The 17,866-nt window shown below is 38.1% G+C and overlaps 1 protein-coding gene across 2 annotated transcripts in view; it reads left to right on the top strand.

The window, feature by feature from the left end:
• The window catches only part of SATB2 (SATB homeobox 2), a 199,190-nt gene that overhangs the window by 128,565 nt on the left and 52,759 nt on the right, over window positions 1-17,866 (top strand). For both annotated transcript variants that reach the window (XM_049887752.1, XM_049887751.1), the window contains one exon: window positions 13,017-13,229. In XM_049887752.1, coding sequence (XP_049743709.1) covers window positions 13,017-13,229 — 213 coding nt within the window. The remainder of the gene's footprint in view (window positions 1-13,016; window positions 13,230-17,866) is intronic.

Below are 17,866 nucleotides of genomic sequence, written 5' to 3'. Positions count from 1 at the left end.
ACCTTTTTTGAATTCTGAATTTATTTTAGTTTTGACATATTTTTACCTGCTAGGCCTATGGACATAAAATAAATTGCTTGACTGTTTTGCTGTTTATATCTTTGCATTTTGACAGTTTGATTATGAAGCCTAACCTTAGGTGTTATTTTGCTCCTTGCCATTTTATAGACTTAAAAAATTAATTAGAGGCCTATGACAGTGTTAAAAAAGATTTGCTATTACTGAGGAATGGTTCTGGGATGTCCATTAACCTATAATAAGCATGGTTTCATAAAATATGTACAATGAGTCTTCCTTAATAGATAAACTATTCTTTAATTTATTTAAGGATCCAATGACCTACATATTCATATATTCAGAAATCCCCCATTTACTAACATTGTTTCTCCTCTGAGACCTTCCATCTCAGCAAATCTGTTAAATGAAGTAGAGGAAGCTTTGATCCAAACCAGGCTAAATCCATTGGAATGGATGTCCTGCCACGTGTGAGTGAGAGTGTTAGAATTTAGCCAGAAAAGGGGTATGATCCTCACGTAATCTGTGGTTCGCAGCTCCTCTGTCCCCTTACCTTGGTAGTTGAGTTCAGGAAGCATCCTTACACATAAAAACAGCAAGAAGCTTGTATCATTTGAAAATGAGGCTTGGGCCACATTCATTATTTATGTAGTCAAGTTGTTTTTCTTTTTTCTCTAGCAGACCATGTCATAACTCAGAAAGTTTCAGGTTAATTTTGTGTCTCAGGTAGCTCTGTTGAGCCAGTTCTTTGAAGCATGTTTTCAGTCGAAGCACAGATATGTTTTGTAAAATGTGCTGTTATTCTGTAACAGTAGGTCTTCAGCTTGGTATCTTGCTCCTTCTTCAGTTCAGTGAAAAAGTCTCTGAGTTAATACACTTCACGACCTTTTGCTGAAGTCCTTGCTTGAGAAAGCTTTGCATCCTGCCCTTAGCTGTTAGCGAAGGTTCTAAAGATCCTTTCGGAACTCATTTAGTTGGCCTGTCCTCGTTTGAGTACTTTTTTTTTAAATGAGACTTTGTAAACAAGACAAAAAACAAACAAACAAAAAACAAAGTGCTATTTGCTCATCAAAGCCACACCCTTTAAAGAACCTTAAGGCTGAGATCATAAGTAAAATTTATGAAGTCACTTAGCAATTGGAGAATGTTTTCAGTGGATTGGAAAATTAGTTGATGATTGGAAAGTTGGCAGTAAGGCCAACCAACGACTGGAAATGAAAATGTCTTTGTGTGAAATGATGTGGATTTTGCTTCTATGCTTTATTGACACAGTATTTATGGTGTATGAACCCCACATATTATTGGGGTTAAAAATGTCCAAGGACTTGATAAACATTATGCTTTGTACATGGAGTTGTGCGTAGCAGCAAAATGAAAATCCTGGCAACCAAAATATTTGGGAGTCTGAGCTTCAATACATTGCTAGTCATTTTTTTTTTTTTTCCGGGGGGGTGGCCCGTGGGGACGGAAGAGAAACTTCTCTTTTAATTCCTGTGTTTGACTTATATGTATTGTTAGCCAAAGATAGGCATAATTTAATTACATGCACAGCTTATCTTTCTAGAAAAATTTACTTCCAAGAGATTCTGAATTCTTTCCCTGCCAGCATCTGGTCTCAGTCATCGGTATCCAATAGAGATACAGGCTCTCAGCAAGCCATACAGTAACAGAAAAAAAAAAAAAAAAATGTAAATCCAGGTGTCTGGACTCCATGGTCCAGTGAACTGGTTATAAAATGACAAGGAAACCCATGAGGAAAAAGGAAGTCCACCCATTGAAAGAAGGGCTGTAAATATGAAATGCCGCAGATCAGGCATGAACATTTTATTGGGTTTTGAAGTAAATAATATACCCTCTTTTGATTTCAGAACATTAAATTAATAAAGTAGGAAGGGATGGCCCCGCTTGCTTCATAAAATAAGCAATCTTTCATTTCAGAATCAGTGGCTTGAATTCATAGATTGAAAGATTATAATAGTATTAATATCTCCCAGGATAGCAGTGTCTTGAGGGTGGCCCTCTAAGTAGTGATTTCACTACATGTATAAAAACTATGATTATTTAGCACCTTTGGGTTTTTAGGCTCTCTCAGGCCAAAAAACCTGGATTGGTTAGGTTAAAGGGCTAATCTAAGCAGCTTCCAGGGAGAAGATGGCATTGTTTGTGAAATAGGAGAGTATGTAAATGTGAATGACTAACAGCAGGTGAGTCAACCTTCTCTATTTCTAAAAGGAGGTCTGGTCGTGCAGTGGTTAAGCGCGTATTGCTAACCAAAAGGTTGAACCCACCAGGAGCTCCAAGGGAAAAAGATGTAGCAGTCCGCTTCTGTAAAGATCACAGCCTTGGAAACCCTATGGGGACAGTCCTACTCTGTCCTATAGGATCACTGTGAATCAAACGAAATTAACTCAACTCAAGGCAATGAGTTTTTTTGGGGGGGGTACTAATTATAGAAAATTCAGGTTTTTCTCTCTTTTGTTGATGGTTTTATAAGCTTTTGGCACCATTTTCTAACAAGGAGTGGTAAACTCATTTTACACAGATAGGGGTCTCTGTCCCCAATAAAGACTTTATTTCTCTTCTATTGAGTCAGTCTCAGGAGAGACCTTCACAGTTAATGTAAAAGCCTACTGTTTTACTACTTAACTAAAAAAAAAATTAAAAAACCCATTGCCACGGAGTCAATTCCAACTCAGCTACCCTGTAGGACAGGGTAGAACTGCCCCATAGGGTTTCCTAGGGGTGCCTGGTAGATTCAAACTGCAGGCCTTTTGCTTAGCAGCCATAGTTCTTAACCAGTACACCACCAGGGTTTCCACTACTCAGCTAGTCTCCTCAAATCTTGGGTGATGTTTCATAATTAAAGTGGAATTTTTTATAATACAAAAACAAGGAAATTCTAGCTTTAGATCCCGTTATTTATATACTTCTTCTCAGCATTGCTTCTTTAAAGCAATGTAATGAAAAAACAAAACAAAAAATCAAAATCATACACAAGGAGTGTTCCTTTTATGGCTGTTGATTAAATGATGACCACTTGGCCTGGGGTTAAGTGCATGTTTGTTCAAATAAAGGGAACTGAGTTTAAAGGCCAGAAATGCTGTGAGAAAAATATAATTGAATCAATTTGAAGTCAATTGGAAGTGACAACATTGTTTAAATTCTGTCTATAACTTTTGTGCCTAAAATTACCACTGTGGACTATAGTATTTACTTTCAAACTTCTCTGACTACACCACCCAGTAGGAAACACTTTTTTTACATCATGGGTTGGTGTTTTCTCACACACACACATACACACACACACCTACATCTCTAGCTCTATCTCATTTCCATCTTTGTCTTTATCTCTATATTTCCAAAACAAAACCTTCAGGAAACAATACCCTTGCCATGTATGAAACACTCTGGTATTTTCTGATTTATTTAATTCCATTTCATCATAAAAAAACTAATTATGATTTGATAAATCAGTTTCAAGATCCACTAAGAATTGTGATCCAAGTTTAAACAATGGCACAGATTAAGGCTTATTTTAAATTATTGCAAAGTTACTTAAAGAAAAAAAGCTTTTTTTTTTTTTAAAGATAATTTTTACTTTTCTGAAGCATAAAGTGAATATCTTAGTTTAGTGTTATCCCTGAATATCTTTATGGTTATTTCACTATATAGCTTATTCAGTTTCTCATTATACCCTCTTCTCTCCCCCCATATTTTAATTATTCCATTTCCTAAAAGTTATTTTTTATATTTTCTGCCTTCTCTATGGGGAGACATTTTAGCAAAATATAAGTGGAGTACCTTGAATATTTAAAGTTACAAATTTAAAATGAGAATTGTACTTTGGTGTTAGTTCTGTATTTACTTATTTAACAAATATTAAGCATTCGGGAACTATGCTAGGCATTCTAATGATGGCTAACATTTCTAGAACACTTAGTATGTTCAGGTACTATTTTAAGCTCTTTTGGGAACCCAGTGAGGGAAGTAGACTTATATCTTAATTTTAAACCAGTTGCCTTCGAGTCGATTCCAACTCGTGGCCACCCCACATGTGTCAGAGTAGAACTGTGCTCCACAGGGTTTCCAATGGCAGATTTTTTGGAAATAGATCCTTAGGCCTTTCTTCTGAAGTACCTCTGGGTAGACTCGAATCTCCAACCTTCAGTTAGTAGACAAGCATGTTAACTGTTTGCACTACCCAGGGACTCCATTTTACAGGTGAGGAAACTGTGGCATAGGGAAATTAATTAATCCTTGTCTAATTGTTCAGCTACTAACCAAAAGGTTGGCAGCTTGAATCCACTAGCTGCTCTTTGGAGACCCTATGGGGCAGCTCTACTCTGTCCTGTAGGGTCACTATGAGTTGGAATCAACTTGACGACAACAGGTTTGTCCAATTGGAGGCCAATTTTGCACCTAGAAAGTCTGACTTCAGAACTCACAGTCATAACCACTTTATTCTGAATCATTTCTGCTGTCATGGAGAAGTCACAACCCCTTCTTAAAGGAGGTACAAGGAACAGTCTTTCAAATTAGCACCCCCAGTGTAGTATATAATAAGTACTGCAATGTGTGTCCAGGTGCTGTGGAAGAGCAGATGCCCTTGACCCTGTAGGTGATTGAAGTTAATGGGAAAACATCTAGGCAGGAGAGAGTAATGTGTTGTAGTTATTTTAGGACAGAGCTAACATGTATGTTAATAGACTGCTTTACTCCTTATATCTGAATGCATTTGATACATTTGAGATATGAATATTCAGTAAATGTAATTCTTTTGTTTTCTTTTCAGAAAATGCTATTTTTGCCAATGTTTTGACAAAGTAGCCAAAGCTAGTAAATTTTGGGGGCAGATTGCCAACAGTTGTTACAGTGAACACGCATGGAAACTAGGAATAACAGTGGCCCAAACTTTGTGAATGAAATAGTCATGGTGCCAGGTACTTGAGGTGTTAGTAGAAACCACGTACGTGCCCAGAGCTGAGAACACCACTGGTAAAATGTTTCCAAAGGGAACCTGTTCAGTTCTGTTTGCTTTTTTGTGCTAATGTGTTTAGAAAATTTTGACTTGGATTGTGTGTAGCCCCCTATTCCAGTATCTGAGACTTTCTAATGACAAGGAGGGGAAGAGATAAGGGGGAACATGATGAGATGGAGCTGTTTATCTACTTGCATCTATCATTGCATAGATTAAGGAAGTAAAAAATCGTGAAGTTGCCAGGAGTCTGGTTTTGGCTAAGTTCCTCATTGTGTATGCTCAAGTGTGGCTTGGACATAGGTACTGCAGTTAAGATAGCTCAGACTGCTTTAGTTTCAAGAATGTTCTGTTGCACCCACTCGCTATGTGTTCCATGCTCACTGTATTCTTATGTGTCAGGTGGCACAAGTGAAGTTTTTTATTATATGCACCAGAAAGAAAGCTGTCTGCGAGGGGAGTGCTTCATTTCATAAATTGCAGATTTTGGGTACATGGAATATTGGTTTTAAAGTGGTGTTTGCATGGCCCCAAATTTTAGTTTCGATTATCTTAATTGTTTTCAATAGGCTGAATGAAAAGATCTTTGGTATAATGTGAGTCAGGCTTTCAATAATGTGGCCTACTAGGCGCTGCTATTGGCTGTTCAGCAAAGATATGAGTCCCACTCCTCAGAAACATATAAAATCTGCATTCAGTACTTTCTAGAGCCCTCTTTTCTTATATTCTAGCCACTAAGTGCAATATGTATATTTAGATGTACATGGAGTATACATACATCTACACCTATATACACAGAGCTTTTGAACATTCATCTCTGTAACATTTGTCTGCTAATGTTACTTTTGTATATGCATTTATATTTGCAAAGTACATTAATTCCCTTTAGATGCTCAATTCTGTCCACCCCTATCCTACAAAAATGCCACGTGCATAGGCTGTCTTTCCTAATAAAGAAATATTATAATAAAAGAGAGGTTTTATTAAACTAATGCAATAACGACATTTTCTTTGAGGATTTAACCCATCATTTTTAATAATAAAAATCAAATTGTCATTGTTGTGACCTGTATACCTTTTATTCAAATCAGACTAAGTATTCTGGTTTCATGGCTAAGCAATACGCTGGGGAGCGTGGGGGTGTGTGAATGTTTTTAGTATTACACAAATGAATTTCAGCAGGCAGGTTCATAGTAGGGTTGTAGATTATGATTATGGGACCCAGGAAGCCTCTTTATATTTGTGAGCAGAGGAGAAAATGCTCTCAGGAGCATCTAGAAGGAAATGAGATGGGGGATTAGGAGAGAAAGGACTCCATTGGGTCAGCTTTCTCATGGTAGGGTGTCAACACCTTCTACAGTCATGCAACTGATTTCACTGCTTCAGCTCACCCTGGGTTAGCCGCTGAAATTTAAGAGTTCACTGTGATTAGGCCAGGAATATGTATTACCTGGCTTTCTTGTGAGGATTCCAGTTTTTGGCTGGACCCAGGCGTTTCAGAATGCTGTGTAAATTAATAGACATAAGCATGCAAAAGGGGGTAGTGAAACAGGAGGAGTACCTTTGGAGAAAATTTTTTTGCCTTCACTGTAAGTAATTTCAAGTGAAGTATGTGACAGGTCATGCTTGGGGCATGATGGAGGCTTGGTCTGTAGGAGCATCAAGGCCTCTTCCAGCTCTGACCTTCTGTGATTTTAATCTGTATAATGAAAGGATCTCAGATTTTTTTTTAAATCTTGCTGATTGATTATAGCACCATGTGTTTCTGTTAAAAACTCTAGGTATGTTTTTGAATCATGCATCTTTAAGGAGTTGTAAATTTATTTCTGAAGAGGACTGTCATTCAATACCTTATATAATTTGTTCAGAGGAGCCTGGGTGGTGCAGGTAGTTTGCAATCAGCTAAAGGTTGGTGGTTCACACCCACCCAGTGGCTCTGTGGAAGTAAGGGCTGGTAATCTGCTTGCATAAATAAAGATTATAGCCAGGAAAACCCTATGGAGTTCTACTGTGTAACACCTGGGGTCATCATGAATCGGGGACGAATTCGATGGCAGCTAACAACAACAACAACAACATAATTGTTCATGCATTACCTAATTAGTAATTTAAACCAATTATTAGGGGATAGGGTTTATTTTCTCTAAAGTAATCTAAATGTTTCTAAAGAAGTGTCAAGAATATGATTTTACTTTTAGCATAGCAATCAGCAGTGCACATAAGTGACCTTTGGGGTTTATATGACATTCTAATATTTACCTTTGGGTAGATTGGAAACCAACATATTCAAACTGTTCTCTTTATATGGTAAATGAGTATTTACTAGATTGAGTTACTTCAAAGGTACATGTTATAATAAATGTGTGACCACTGAAAGGTACCCTTTTTACCTCCCACTTCAACTGCCACAAACAGAAACAAAATGTACAGAAATGAAAGCAGTTTCCAGCTCGTTTGAGACTTTTTCTAAAGAGAAGCACTGGGGTTTGGCTGGGCCAGTTTCCTCAGTACACACCTGGTGTATATCACTTTAAAGAATAAATTATGCCTCATTAAATTACAATTAAATGGAATCATGATCATTTGTTTTTCTGGAAGGAAGATGTTTTGCATATTGAAAGCCTAATTTGTTGCAGGTGACAAAAAGGCTGAACAGATTATCTAGTATTACTTCATTTTGGGGGGTAGTTGTATATACTGGTTAGTTTTATATACTCCGGTAGTTCAGAATTATATTAATATGGACTGTATTATTTTCATTTCAAAATGTCTCCTACCACTTTATCATTTCTTGTACTTAAAAAAATCTTTTATTAAGGAAATAGAATCTTCTCTTTGTATTATGGGTTAGGCATGAGATTTCTTTTTCTTCAAATGTTCTAATACTGCCCAATCATTCCTCCTCTCCCCCATCTCATCATTATTTCTACATTCAACTCTATCTATCTTTCAAGTCCCAGCCAAGTCAAATACCACCTCTCCCAAAAAGGCTTCCTTGAGTCCTGCAGTTGGACATATTTTCTCCCTCCTTTGAACCCAGATGGCACTGGATCTAGCTCACATTTATGACACTTGATGTCTTTTACATTGTACTACTATGGTTCTTGCCATAAAATCTTCTTTGTCCCATCAGATGGCGAACACCTTGGGAGCTGAATCTCTCTCTTATTTGTGTTTTCATCCCTTCTGAGATTTGTGCCAGTCATCAATGAGAAACGAATTAATGAACCAATCTGTCATTCATTTGGTAATGTTGCCGTTACCTGCTGTGGAGTTGGCCCTGACTAATGGCCACTTCGTTCACAGGGAATTAGATGCTTTCCAGTCCTGTGCCATGCCCATGATCAGTTGTGGATCGTGCCATTGTGATCCAAAGGGTTTTCACTGGCTGATTTTCAAAGTAGATTGTTACATCTTTCTTCCTAGTCTTAGTCTGGAAGCTTTCCTGAAAACTGTTCCGCATCACAGCAACATGCAAGCCTCCGCTGACATATGGGTGGTGGCTGCACCTCAGTTACATTGGTTGGGGATCAAACCCAGTCTTCCTGCATGGAAGGAGAGATTAAAAAAAAAAACCAAAGCCATTGCTGTCATGTCAATTCCGACTCATGGCAACCCTATAGGACAGAGTAGAACTGCCCCACAGGGTTTCCAAGGAGTACTTGGTAGATTCGAACTGCTGATCTTTTGGTTAGCAGCCGAACTCTTAACCACCATGCCACCAGGGTTTCCAGGAAGGTGAGGTAAGTGTATTGAGTTTGGGAATTTCCTAGATAACCAATGGGAAATATAACCCAATCCGAGAGAGTTACCAAAGATCTGAGGGCCATAGAGAGTGGACATCTGCTAAAATCTAGTCAGTAGTAACCTTAACTATTGCTGTCAGCCCTGGAGTGGCCTGAGGGGCTCAGAGGGACTCAGGGTCAGTGTTTCTTAAAGGAGAGTGGGCTTGGCCCATCAAAGGTAGAATTTCCCACCCACTCCAGACAAGGCCTCAAGGGCTAGTACAGAAACTTGGAAGTAAATTTTATAAAGCCAGCCACGGTAATGTTTCCCAAACATTTATAGTATAAGTGGATATTGTGCACACTCATAATTTATGGGAAAATATATAAATTGTTGAAGAAATTTGGAAACCATAACAACATAAATAAGAAAGCTCACTGACGGAAAATGCAGATTCAAAAAATGTAGGGACATTTAGTTTGTTATGAATAAATATTATCTGAAAATACTAGAAATAATAAGTATGTTCATTTTTTAATTTTATTTTTTAAAAATTTAGCCAAAATTCTTTGCTTTGTCTGTGGAGACAAATTAGCAACCAAGCTAGATGGCATTATATTATTTCTCGTTTCGTACTTTAAATCGCTTTAGAGTGTTCTGCCAGACTTATGTAAAAATTTTGCTGATGCTGGAAATAATATGATGCTTTAAAGATAAATACCATTAATAGTCTAGGGAAAAGGCCAGTTAGAAGTTCTCTTTGTCTGACTCCCTTCTCCTTTTTTATGTCTGGTAACCCAAGAGCTATTTTGCTGGGTGTCTTTCTAGTCTGTGCAGATATCCCTTCTACTCCTTTCAGTCAACATGTTTCCTGGTCTTACCTAACCTCAGCTAACACCATGGAGGGAATTGTTATAATCTGTCCCTTGAGAAGGCTCTGTTGGCTTTGATGAGAAAAATACTTAATGACCACTTTACGCACTATTTACAATATGTTTTAATATAATTACTGATAGGAAAGTTTAGTAAGCAATATCCTGGTTAATTTATTAATTTCTCTCTATTTATTATACATTTTCAACATTCATGACTTTTCAGAAAAGTACATCTTTTCTCAGTGCCCAGGTGCCGTGTCACGTTTTCTATATCTGAGCCTGCATTATGGCAATGTCCAAGTGACACTTCCTGCCTAGCTGGTTGATAATTAAAATGCCAGACAACATAGTAGCAAGGGCTTTAGAAATATTTATGTGAGATAAATTATTAATTTATGTTCTATTCGAGACAGTTTCAATCTGATAAACATTTACTTATGTGGATAATTAGATGGGGTGATTTGTGGCATATGTAAGTCATGCTGTCAATTTTCTTCTGATTTTTTAAGTAGCTAACTAAGCTCCCTTTACATTTATGAGCCTGAGGAATTTGGACCACATTTTTTTTTTTTTAAATCCCTGTTTAAATACTTAAAGCACCTAAATAACCACAAAGAAAAAGGTCTCAACAGGATAACTGAAACACTTTCTGTGGTACCAGTTAGCCACTTGTTATTGAAAATGTCTGAGGTGAAAAGAACTTGCTTTGGGACCATAAGCTCCACAGATGAGAGTATAAGTAAATAATTTAGAACAATGTTCTAATTCTCTGGGGCAATAAATGGAGACGATGCTGGCCACCTTGTTGGTTTGAGACTTTATCTTCAATTAGGCAAATGAACCAGAGGCAGCAGCAATATATCCTACCAGCCCCTTAAAAGACAAATATTGTGTCTTATTCTTTTAAAAAATTATGCTGATGAGCAGTCATTTTCAAGAATGTTTTGTCTTTATTTTTCCTAGAGATAGATTAATTTCATATATGGTTATTCAACATGTAAAAAATGCAGAGAAAGAAACTATACAATTTCAAAGTGGAAAAAAAAACAAACAAGAAATAATTGAAAACACTGTATGCTTCTGAATGACTTTTACTGGTTAGGAACCAACAAACTTATATTTTGAGCTGTGGTACATTAGAACAATAGTTTTTGTTGTTTCATTATCCTGTATGCAAGATCTTTGTTGTAATCCACAACTTGTGATAATTATTTCACGGAGGAAGAATAAGTTTATGGAATTTTTTCTTTGAGTTAAGTATAATCTAATAATAAATATCATAAAAATATATCCATGTAGACCCTAAGACTCCTCCAAATTTTAATAGTCTGAGATATGTTAAAATACTAAAGCAACTTACAAGAGAGAAAGGAAGGAAGGAGAAAGGAAGAAAGACATTCTTTATGTATAGGGTTCACCATCAAAGAAGGATCTGGAAATATCAATCTTAGTGTCTTATTGCTATGGGACATGGGTAATGATTTAAATCCATTTCCTTATTGCTTCTGCACGTATTTATTTGGAGATTTATCTTTGAAACAACAACTCATTTTGAGTATTTCAGGTTGCTTAGTGAAAGTGGTACGTAGAATAGCTTAAGGCAGAACCAACTTTTAATTTCAGAAAGAGAATCAGTACCTAGATTGTGTAACATTTTCTGGCAGACAAGTGTCTCACTTGTTGCTTCTAAAAGTGTGACAAGAAATGTGGAGTTTCTTAAATCATTTTATCAGTAGGATATTCTTAGCCCCATCCTGACATTCCTGTGTGAAACACACACACGCGCACACACACACACACACACACACACACACTTATCCAGCCCTTTCCAGCAGTGCTTATATAAGTGCTTCTACCAAGTATTAGTTAGGAGCTCTGTAATCAAATTAGCATAACATCCAAGTTGCAGAACTATCAGATGCCGTACAACTTGTAGGTTCCTTAGAGTAAGATTGTCTTGCGTAATGTTTTGAGTGATGATTACCTCCTTGGAGTGTTGAGGACTATGTGATGCACATTCCTTATAAATGGCATTTGTTTCACTGTATTACAATGTAACACTTTATTAAAAAATCACGTACCTTATCCTGTTAACCAGAGATGGTATATTCCTTTTGCATCCAGTGTCTTCTCATATTTAAATCATATTATAGAAACCTGATAGAATTTCCTTTGCATTAATTTTCTCCTCAGTAGAAACGTCTTTTGTGTCTGTACCACTTTACTGCTGTTCAAAGAAGTGACCTTTTACGATTTGGAATTGTCCCATTGTTCTAAGATGCAGGGTCAAGATCTCAGCTCTTCCTAGGGGATAATCTTAGGCTCTCATCCCATAGTGGCGTGAGAGCAGTATTAGCTGGGAATGTAAAGTGAGCCTCCCTGTGATAATCTAACAAGTGTGCAGAATGAAAATGGATCTACATTTGCCCAAAGTACTGGAATGTTCCAACTCGATTCTCCAGCCCATGTCTTGAGTCCGTATTACTTTTCTCTAGGCTTGAAGCTTTCTCCCTTTCTTTGCGTATTCTCTGTCATCATGGTACATGCAAACACTCATTTCCGTTTTAAAGCTTTCTATTTGGATCAGCTATAAAAAATTTTTTTTTTTTTTTTTTTAGCTATACATTCAGAAAATATCTGAGCCTATCATGGCATTCTGTGCACACACTAGTTAGGGTATGCTCCAGTCCTTCACTGGTTGTGACTATATTTGCATTGCTTTTTTTTTTTTTTAGTGCTGAGATTAGAGCTTCTCCTAAGAGGGCATCTCCTAAGAAGGTTTGGGTGCCCTCCAGTCCATATGTAAGGCACCTATGATTTGCGTATGGATTGAGAAGTTATCAGAGGGTTTCCGTGAGTTCTAGCCATTTGCTTTGTGTCTTTTTTTTTTTTTTTTTGCTGTAAGATACATCTACATTGAAAAACAGTGGCCGGTCACACAGAAATTCAGCCAAACTTTTTTTTTTTTTTTAAATCGATGTAAATCTCCCATGCTGTTTAAATGTCGGAACTAAATTTACCAAACTTGGCAGATTTGTAAAGCTGAGCAGGACTGACAAGTGTTCCCAGCTTCAAGCAGAGAGAGTTTTAACAGTTCCAGAAATACTTGTAGGAGGCACCTGGTGGTAATTGCAGTTTCACAATTCTTCCCCAGCGCCTACCTTGCTAGTTGGCGTCTCTGCAGGGATGATAAAGTGCCAGAATAGAACAGCCCCTAAATAAGGCACAGCCCTCAGAAGGCAAGTGCATTCCCACCAAATCTTCCTGCTGGAGAACCCTAAGGAATTAGACTGAGGTTCTTGACATCACAGCACAGCTGGTTATAGCAAACAAAGGGAGGTGGAGTAGAAGACGGAAGTCACACGCATTATCTGTGCAGATATGACTTGGCCTTTTTTTTTTTCTCTTTTTTTAAAATTAATCAGGGACTGTTGTCTGAGATTCTGCGTAAGGAAGAAGACCCTCGGACGGCCTCTCAGTCTCTTTTAGTAAACCTGAGGGCTATGCAGAATTTTCTCAATCTGCCGGAAGTGGAGCGGGATCGCATATACCAGGACGAGAGAGAGCGGAGCATGAACCCCAACGTGAGCATGGTCTCGTCAGCCTCTAGCAGTCCCAGCTCCTCCCGAACCCCCCAGGTGAGATACCCCCTTCACTCGCTGTCTACTCTTTACCTTGGGTACATCTTGCCTTCACTGATTCTGTGTTTTCCCTCTAAAATTAAGGGTCATCATTCACAGACTTCTTAATCCACTGAATGTATTGGTTAGAGGATATGAATCTCTGACCATATAATAGCGATTATCCTGTACTGTGGAACCCTAGTGGTGCAGTGGTTAAGGGCTATGGCTGCTAACCAAAAGGTTGGCGGTTCGAATCCACCAGGCCCTCCTTGGAAACCCTATGGGCAGTTCTCTTCTGTCATATGGGGTCACTATGAGCCCTATTGACTCCATGGCAACGGTTTTTTTTTTTTTAATCCCTTACTATATTGTATGCCATTTCCATCCCTTTAGGGAAGTCCCATTCTTCCAAGCCAGGGAGGGCTCTAGGATGTCTCTATGTAGCCACTTTGTAATCTCCTTAGGTTAGGAGGTTTGTGTTGAAGCTGAGTTTGCATAGCAAGCATACTGCTTTTCCTTAAATTGCATGTTTATTTGGGGTAGAGGAGGGTGATTGGGGGCAGAGGTCAGACAGAATATTCTAAGTTCTACCTTATGCAGTCTGAAGAAGGCAAATTGGAGAAGAAACCCGTGCATAATGGAAGCATGGATAGGCAATGGCTATGTCAGAAGGCCTGGGATACCACTCAGTGCTCCCTTAGAAAATGGTAGTGGTTAAAACTAGTAAAACTAGTTACCATGGAGTTGATTCTGATTCATGGTGACCCCAGGCATGTCAGAGTAGAGTTGTACTCCGAGGTTTTCAGTGGTGTTTCTTCCAAGATACCTCTGGGTGGACTTGAACTTCCAAACTTTTGGTCAGCAGCAGAGCACACTAACCATTTATGATACCCAGGGACACCAGTGGAAGTGTCAGTCTTCATTACTTTCCTTCCTAGAGTGATTTGGTGACTCAACATCCCAAGTTCTTTTAACAGTATTCTGTTCTCTGGCCCTCTGGAAATGTATAATTCTAGTAAGCCTGTGTACTTGAAGGATACTCACTGGAGGATCAAGGTCTCAAAGCACTTAGGAGTTATTTCCATCTCAGATCTGAAATGAGCCCACTCATTTCTAACCTGCTACCTATTTCGCCTAAAGTTTTACAACTCGGTATATTTGAGAGAAAGCCCTCCCTTCTGCTGTGGCTAGGAAGGTTGCATGTTCTGCCTGAATGATAATTCTCAAGAGGTAACAGGTACACATTTGTACAAATCTAAAAATGGAGTACTTTGACACCAAAAGATTCTTTGGCTTAGATTCTGTACTTTTGGTTTTATAAGCTTATTTTCTGGTAAATTCCAAGGAACTGATTAAACATAGAAGCAGAAGTTTGGTCTAGTGGAAGTATTTGAGCTTTTTCAAGCAATCTATTCTTTTTCCCCCCACACGTTTTTAACTCCTTTTATATTTTTGCATTCTGCAATGGATTTTTAATTGAAGATGGTTTATCATGCATTGCCAAGTTTGTGATACTTACACTTTAGTCTTTAGTAAGTTATTAGTGTTAGTTACCATTAAACCAAAAATAAGTCTCCTGACAGCTTACTTTGGATAAGTGTAACCAAGCCTTTTGTTTTGATCCCTTCCTATTTACCCTGTGGGTGAGGGAGGATTCCTTCCCTAGGTCAGGGATGGATTACTCAATAAGTAAGATACACATGGGCTTATTTACTTATCTTTAGTGCCCAATTTCACCATGTCAAAGATGTAGAAAACCTGTGTAAGCCTGTGCGTACCTTGCTTACTGGCTAATCTACCCCAGCTTGGGGGGCACTGAGTTTATGTCAATGGTAGTAGAATAATTAGGAAAAAGGGAGAAGAGTTGTGAAACATGAAGACTGTAATCAATGTCATTGAATTGTGCATGTAGAAACTGTTGAATTTGTGAATGTTGTTGTGTATATTTGCACTACAATAAATTAAAAGTTGAGCCTAAAAAATGCTCTTGAGCACCCATTAACCCTTCCCTCTGACACTCCTTTAGCATGAGCTGTGTATAATTTTATTCATACAGAATGCAGACTTTTCATATATCTGTTGCAGTAGGCAGTGCCTTGAAATCATAAGCCACCTCCAAAGGAAGTAGACGGTCCATATCCTGCACACAGAAGATGATGTTTTGAGCACAACTTAGATATTTTTTCAAAAGATTTCAATTGAGTTCATTCATGCTTTGATGTTGAGGAATGAACAGAGACAGATTACCCAATAAGTCTGCGCGTACCTGGCTTAATGGTTAGTACGCCCCTGCCTTGGGTTACAGGGATGGCTGAACACAGGACACCCCACTACTGGACACATGAGACTGGCAGCAGTTTATAAATCACATAGACTCACAGCCTGGGGGAGAGGGACACTGCATGCCACACAGGGTCACACAGGCATTGCACTTGGGAATAGACTGAACAAACAGACTGTGGGAGAGCAAGCTTTGTAGTAACAAGAGGGAGAGGTTCCCCTGGCTCCTGTAATGGGATTGGCTTGTTTGAATAATTCTGCAGCCTGGCAGGGACCTGAAAGTGTTGCTCAGGGATAAGAAGGAACTGCAGCTGGTCTGTTTGATAAGGAGAGTGTTTTGGTTCATGGGAGCAAGTGGGGAGGAGAACTTACAATTAGGCCACTCAAGGCCCTGTTGATTTCACCAGGTGTCAAGGCATCACTTAATAGTGGACACATTCTTATTTAAAAGTTTTTTAGGGGAAGGCATACATATTGAGTTAGGAGCACAACAATATACTGAGTTGGGTGAGCTGTTAATTTATACTAATGTTTACTTCTGTAAGTTCACCAGTATTTTTGCTACTTTTAAAGCTCATTAAATCATCATAAGAGAGTTCAGCCATGCTTCTTAGCCATTTAACCAGGTAGCTCTTCTCAGAAAGTTATTCCTGTTTGTTAGAAAATAACGCAGATCATGTGTTTTTAGCTCCTTAAAAACATTTTTCTAACAAGATTATAATTTAGGCACCTTTTTGAAGACCTGATAGCTTTCAGAGCCAGATCAACTTGTAAGACCAGACAGGGTCAGTATTTTGGTTTTCTTAAACAGTAGAAAATCTCATCTAAGAAATTCCTAGATAAAGGTGTCTTTAGAGACAAATATAACAGGGAAACTAATAATAATTTAATTTCACCAACACTTTTGAGACTTTTGAAAATAAATACAAAATATTTACATGTTACAGTCATAACATCTACATTTGTAGATTCTTTGCAACTTTCTTCTTTTTCTGTTAAAGACTGAGAAAAGGGAAGTTATTAAAATCTTTTAAAGCATTTCATGATTACCTAAGACCAAAAAACCCCATGGCCATCAAGTTGATTTTAACTCACAGTGACCCTATAGGACAGAGTAGAACTGCCACATAGGGTTTCCAAGGCTGTAAATCTTTATGAAAGCAGACTCCCTCATCTTTCTCCCATGTAGTGGCTGGTGAGTTTGAACCACTGACCTTTCGGTTAGCAGTCAAACGCTTTAATCACAGTTCCGCCAGGGCTCCTTCGTGATTTCCTAGTCAAAATTCTTTACAAATATATCTCAATAATATGTTAAAGCTTCCATTGTGAGAATAAATGTTAGAATGGTACCCAGTGACTCAGCTTTTTAGTTGGAGTTAGCATCCAAACCACTCAGGCAGTCTTCTGTGGATGCAGGCAGATAGATTATTTTCCAGGACCCATTAACACTTTTTTAATGGCTTAAAAACAAATTGAAGAAATTTCAAATTCAAAATTAACTGCCCAGAGTTTCTTCTCATAGTCCTTCAATTGGGCATTGTTCACTGGTGAACTTAATAGCAAAACAACAATTCAAGGATAATAATGATCATTTGTTGAACACTTACTGTGTATTAGGTATTGTGATGAGCATTTCACATGAGGTCATTTCTCACCATCAGGTAAGAGGAGACCATCAGTAGGACAAATGAAGAAATCCGAGTTGAGAAAAACAGAATTGATATGCTAGAACATGCATTTAACAGGAAAAACACCGTGGTTAACTAGAAACTTTGAGAAGAAAAAGGAGTTTTTGAAAAATAAATACGTAGAATTGGATTATTATAGGAAGGTCCTAAACTAGAGGGGAAGAGGATGCCTGTAAAAATAGCGGTCAAGTATAAATTGGAATTTCGGGGGGCAGTGAAGCACAGTGGTCCCAAGCCCATGCATTGGTGCCTGCAAGACTTGAGTTCAGATTATGGTTCTTTCATGTTCACTTGCTACTACATGTACTTCTGGAAAGTTGAGTATCTTTTATTTTCAGTTTCATCTTCTGTAAAATGAATATAATAGTGCCTAACTCACTGAGTCCTTAAAAGAATTAAATGAAATAACAAAAGTAAAATATTTTCTGGAGTGCCTGGCACATAAAAAGTATTCCATGTTGTTGTCGTTAGCTACTGACGAGTCAGTCCCCAACTTGTGCAGCCCATGCACAGTGGAATGAAATGTCGCTTGGACCTGCACCATCCCCATGATCAGTTTCAGATTGGGTTGTTGTGATCCATAGGGTTGTTTATTGGCTGAATTTCAGAAGTAGATTGCCAGGCCTTTCTTCCTAGCCATCTTAGTCTGGAAGTTCTGCTGAAACTCATTCAGTATCATAGCAA

The sequence above is a fragment of the Elephas maximus genome, chromosome 6, assembly GCF_024166365.1.
Source record: "Elephas maximus indicus isolate mEleMax1 chromosome 6, mEleMax1 primary haplotype, whole genome shotgun sequence".
Lineage (NCBI taxonomy): Eukaryota > Metazoa > Chordata > Mammalia > Proboscidea > Elephantidae > Elephas > Elephas maximus.
The sequence above is the reverse complement of the archived record's forward strand: the minus strand, read 5'-3'. Positions and strand labels throughout refer to the sequence as shown.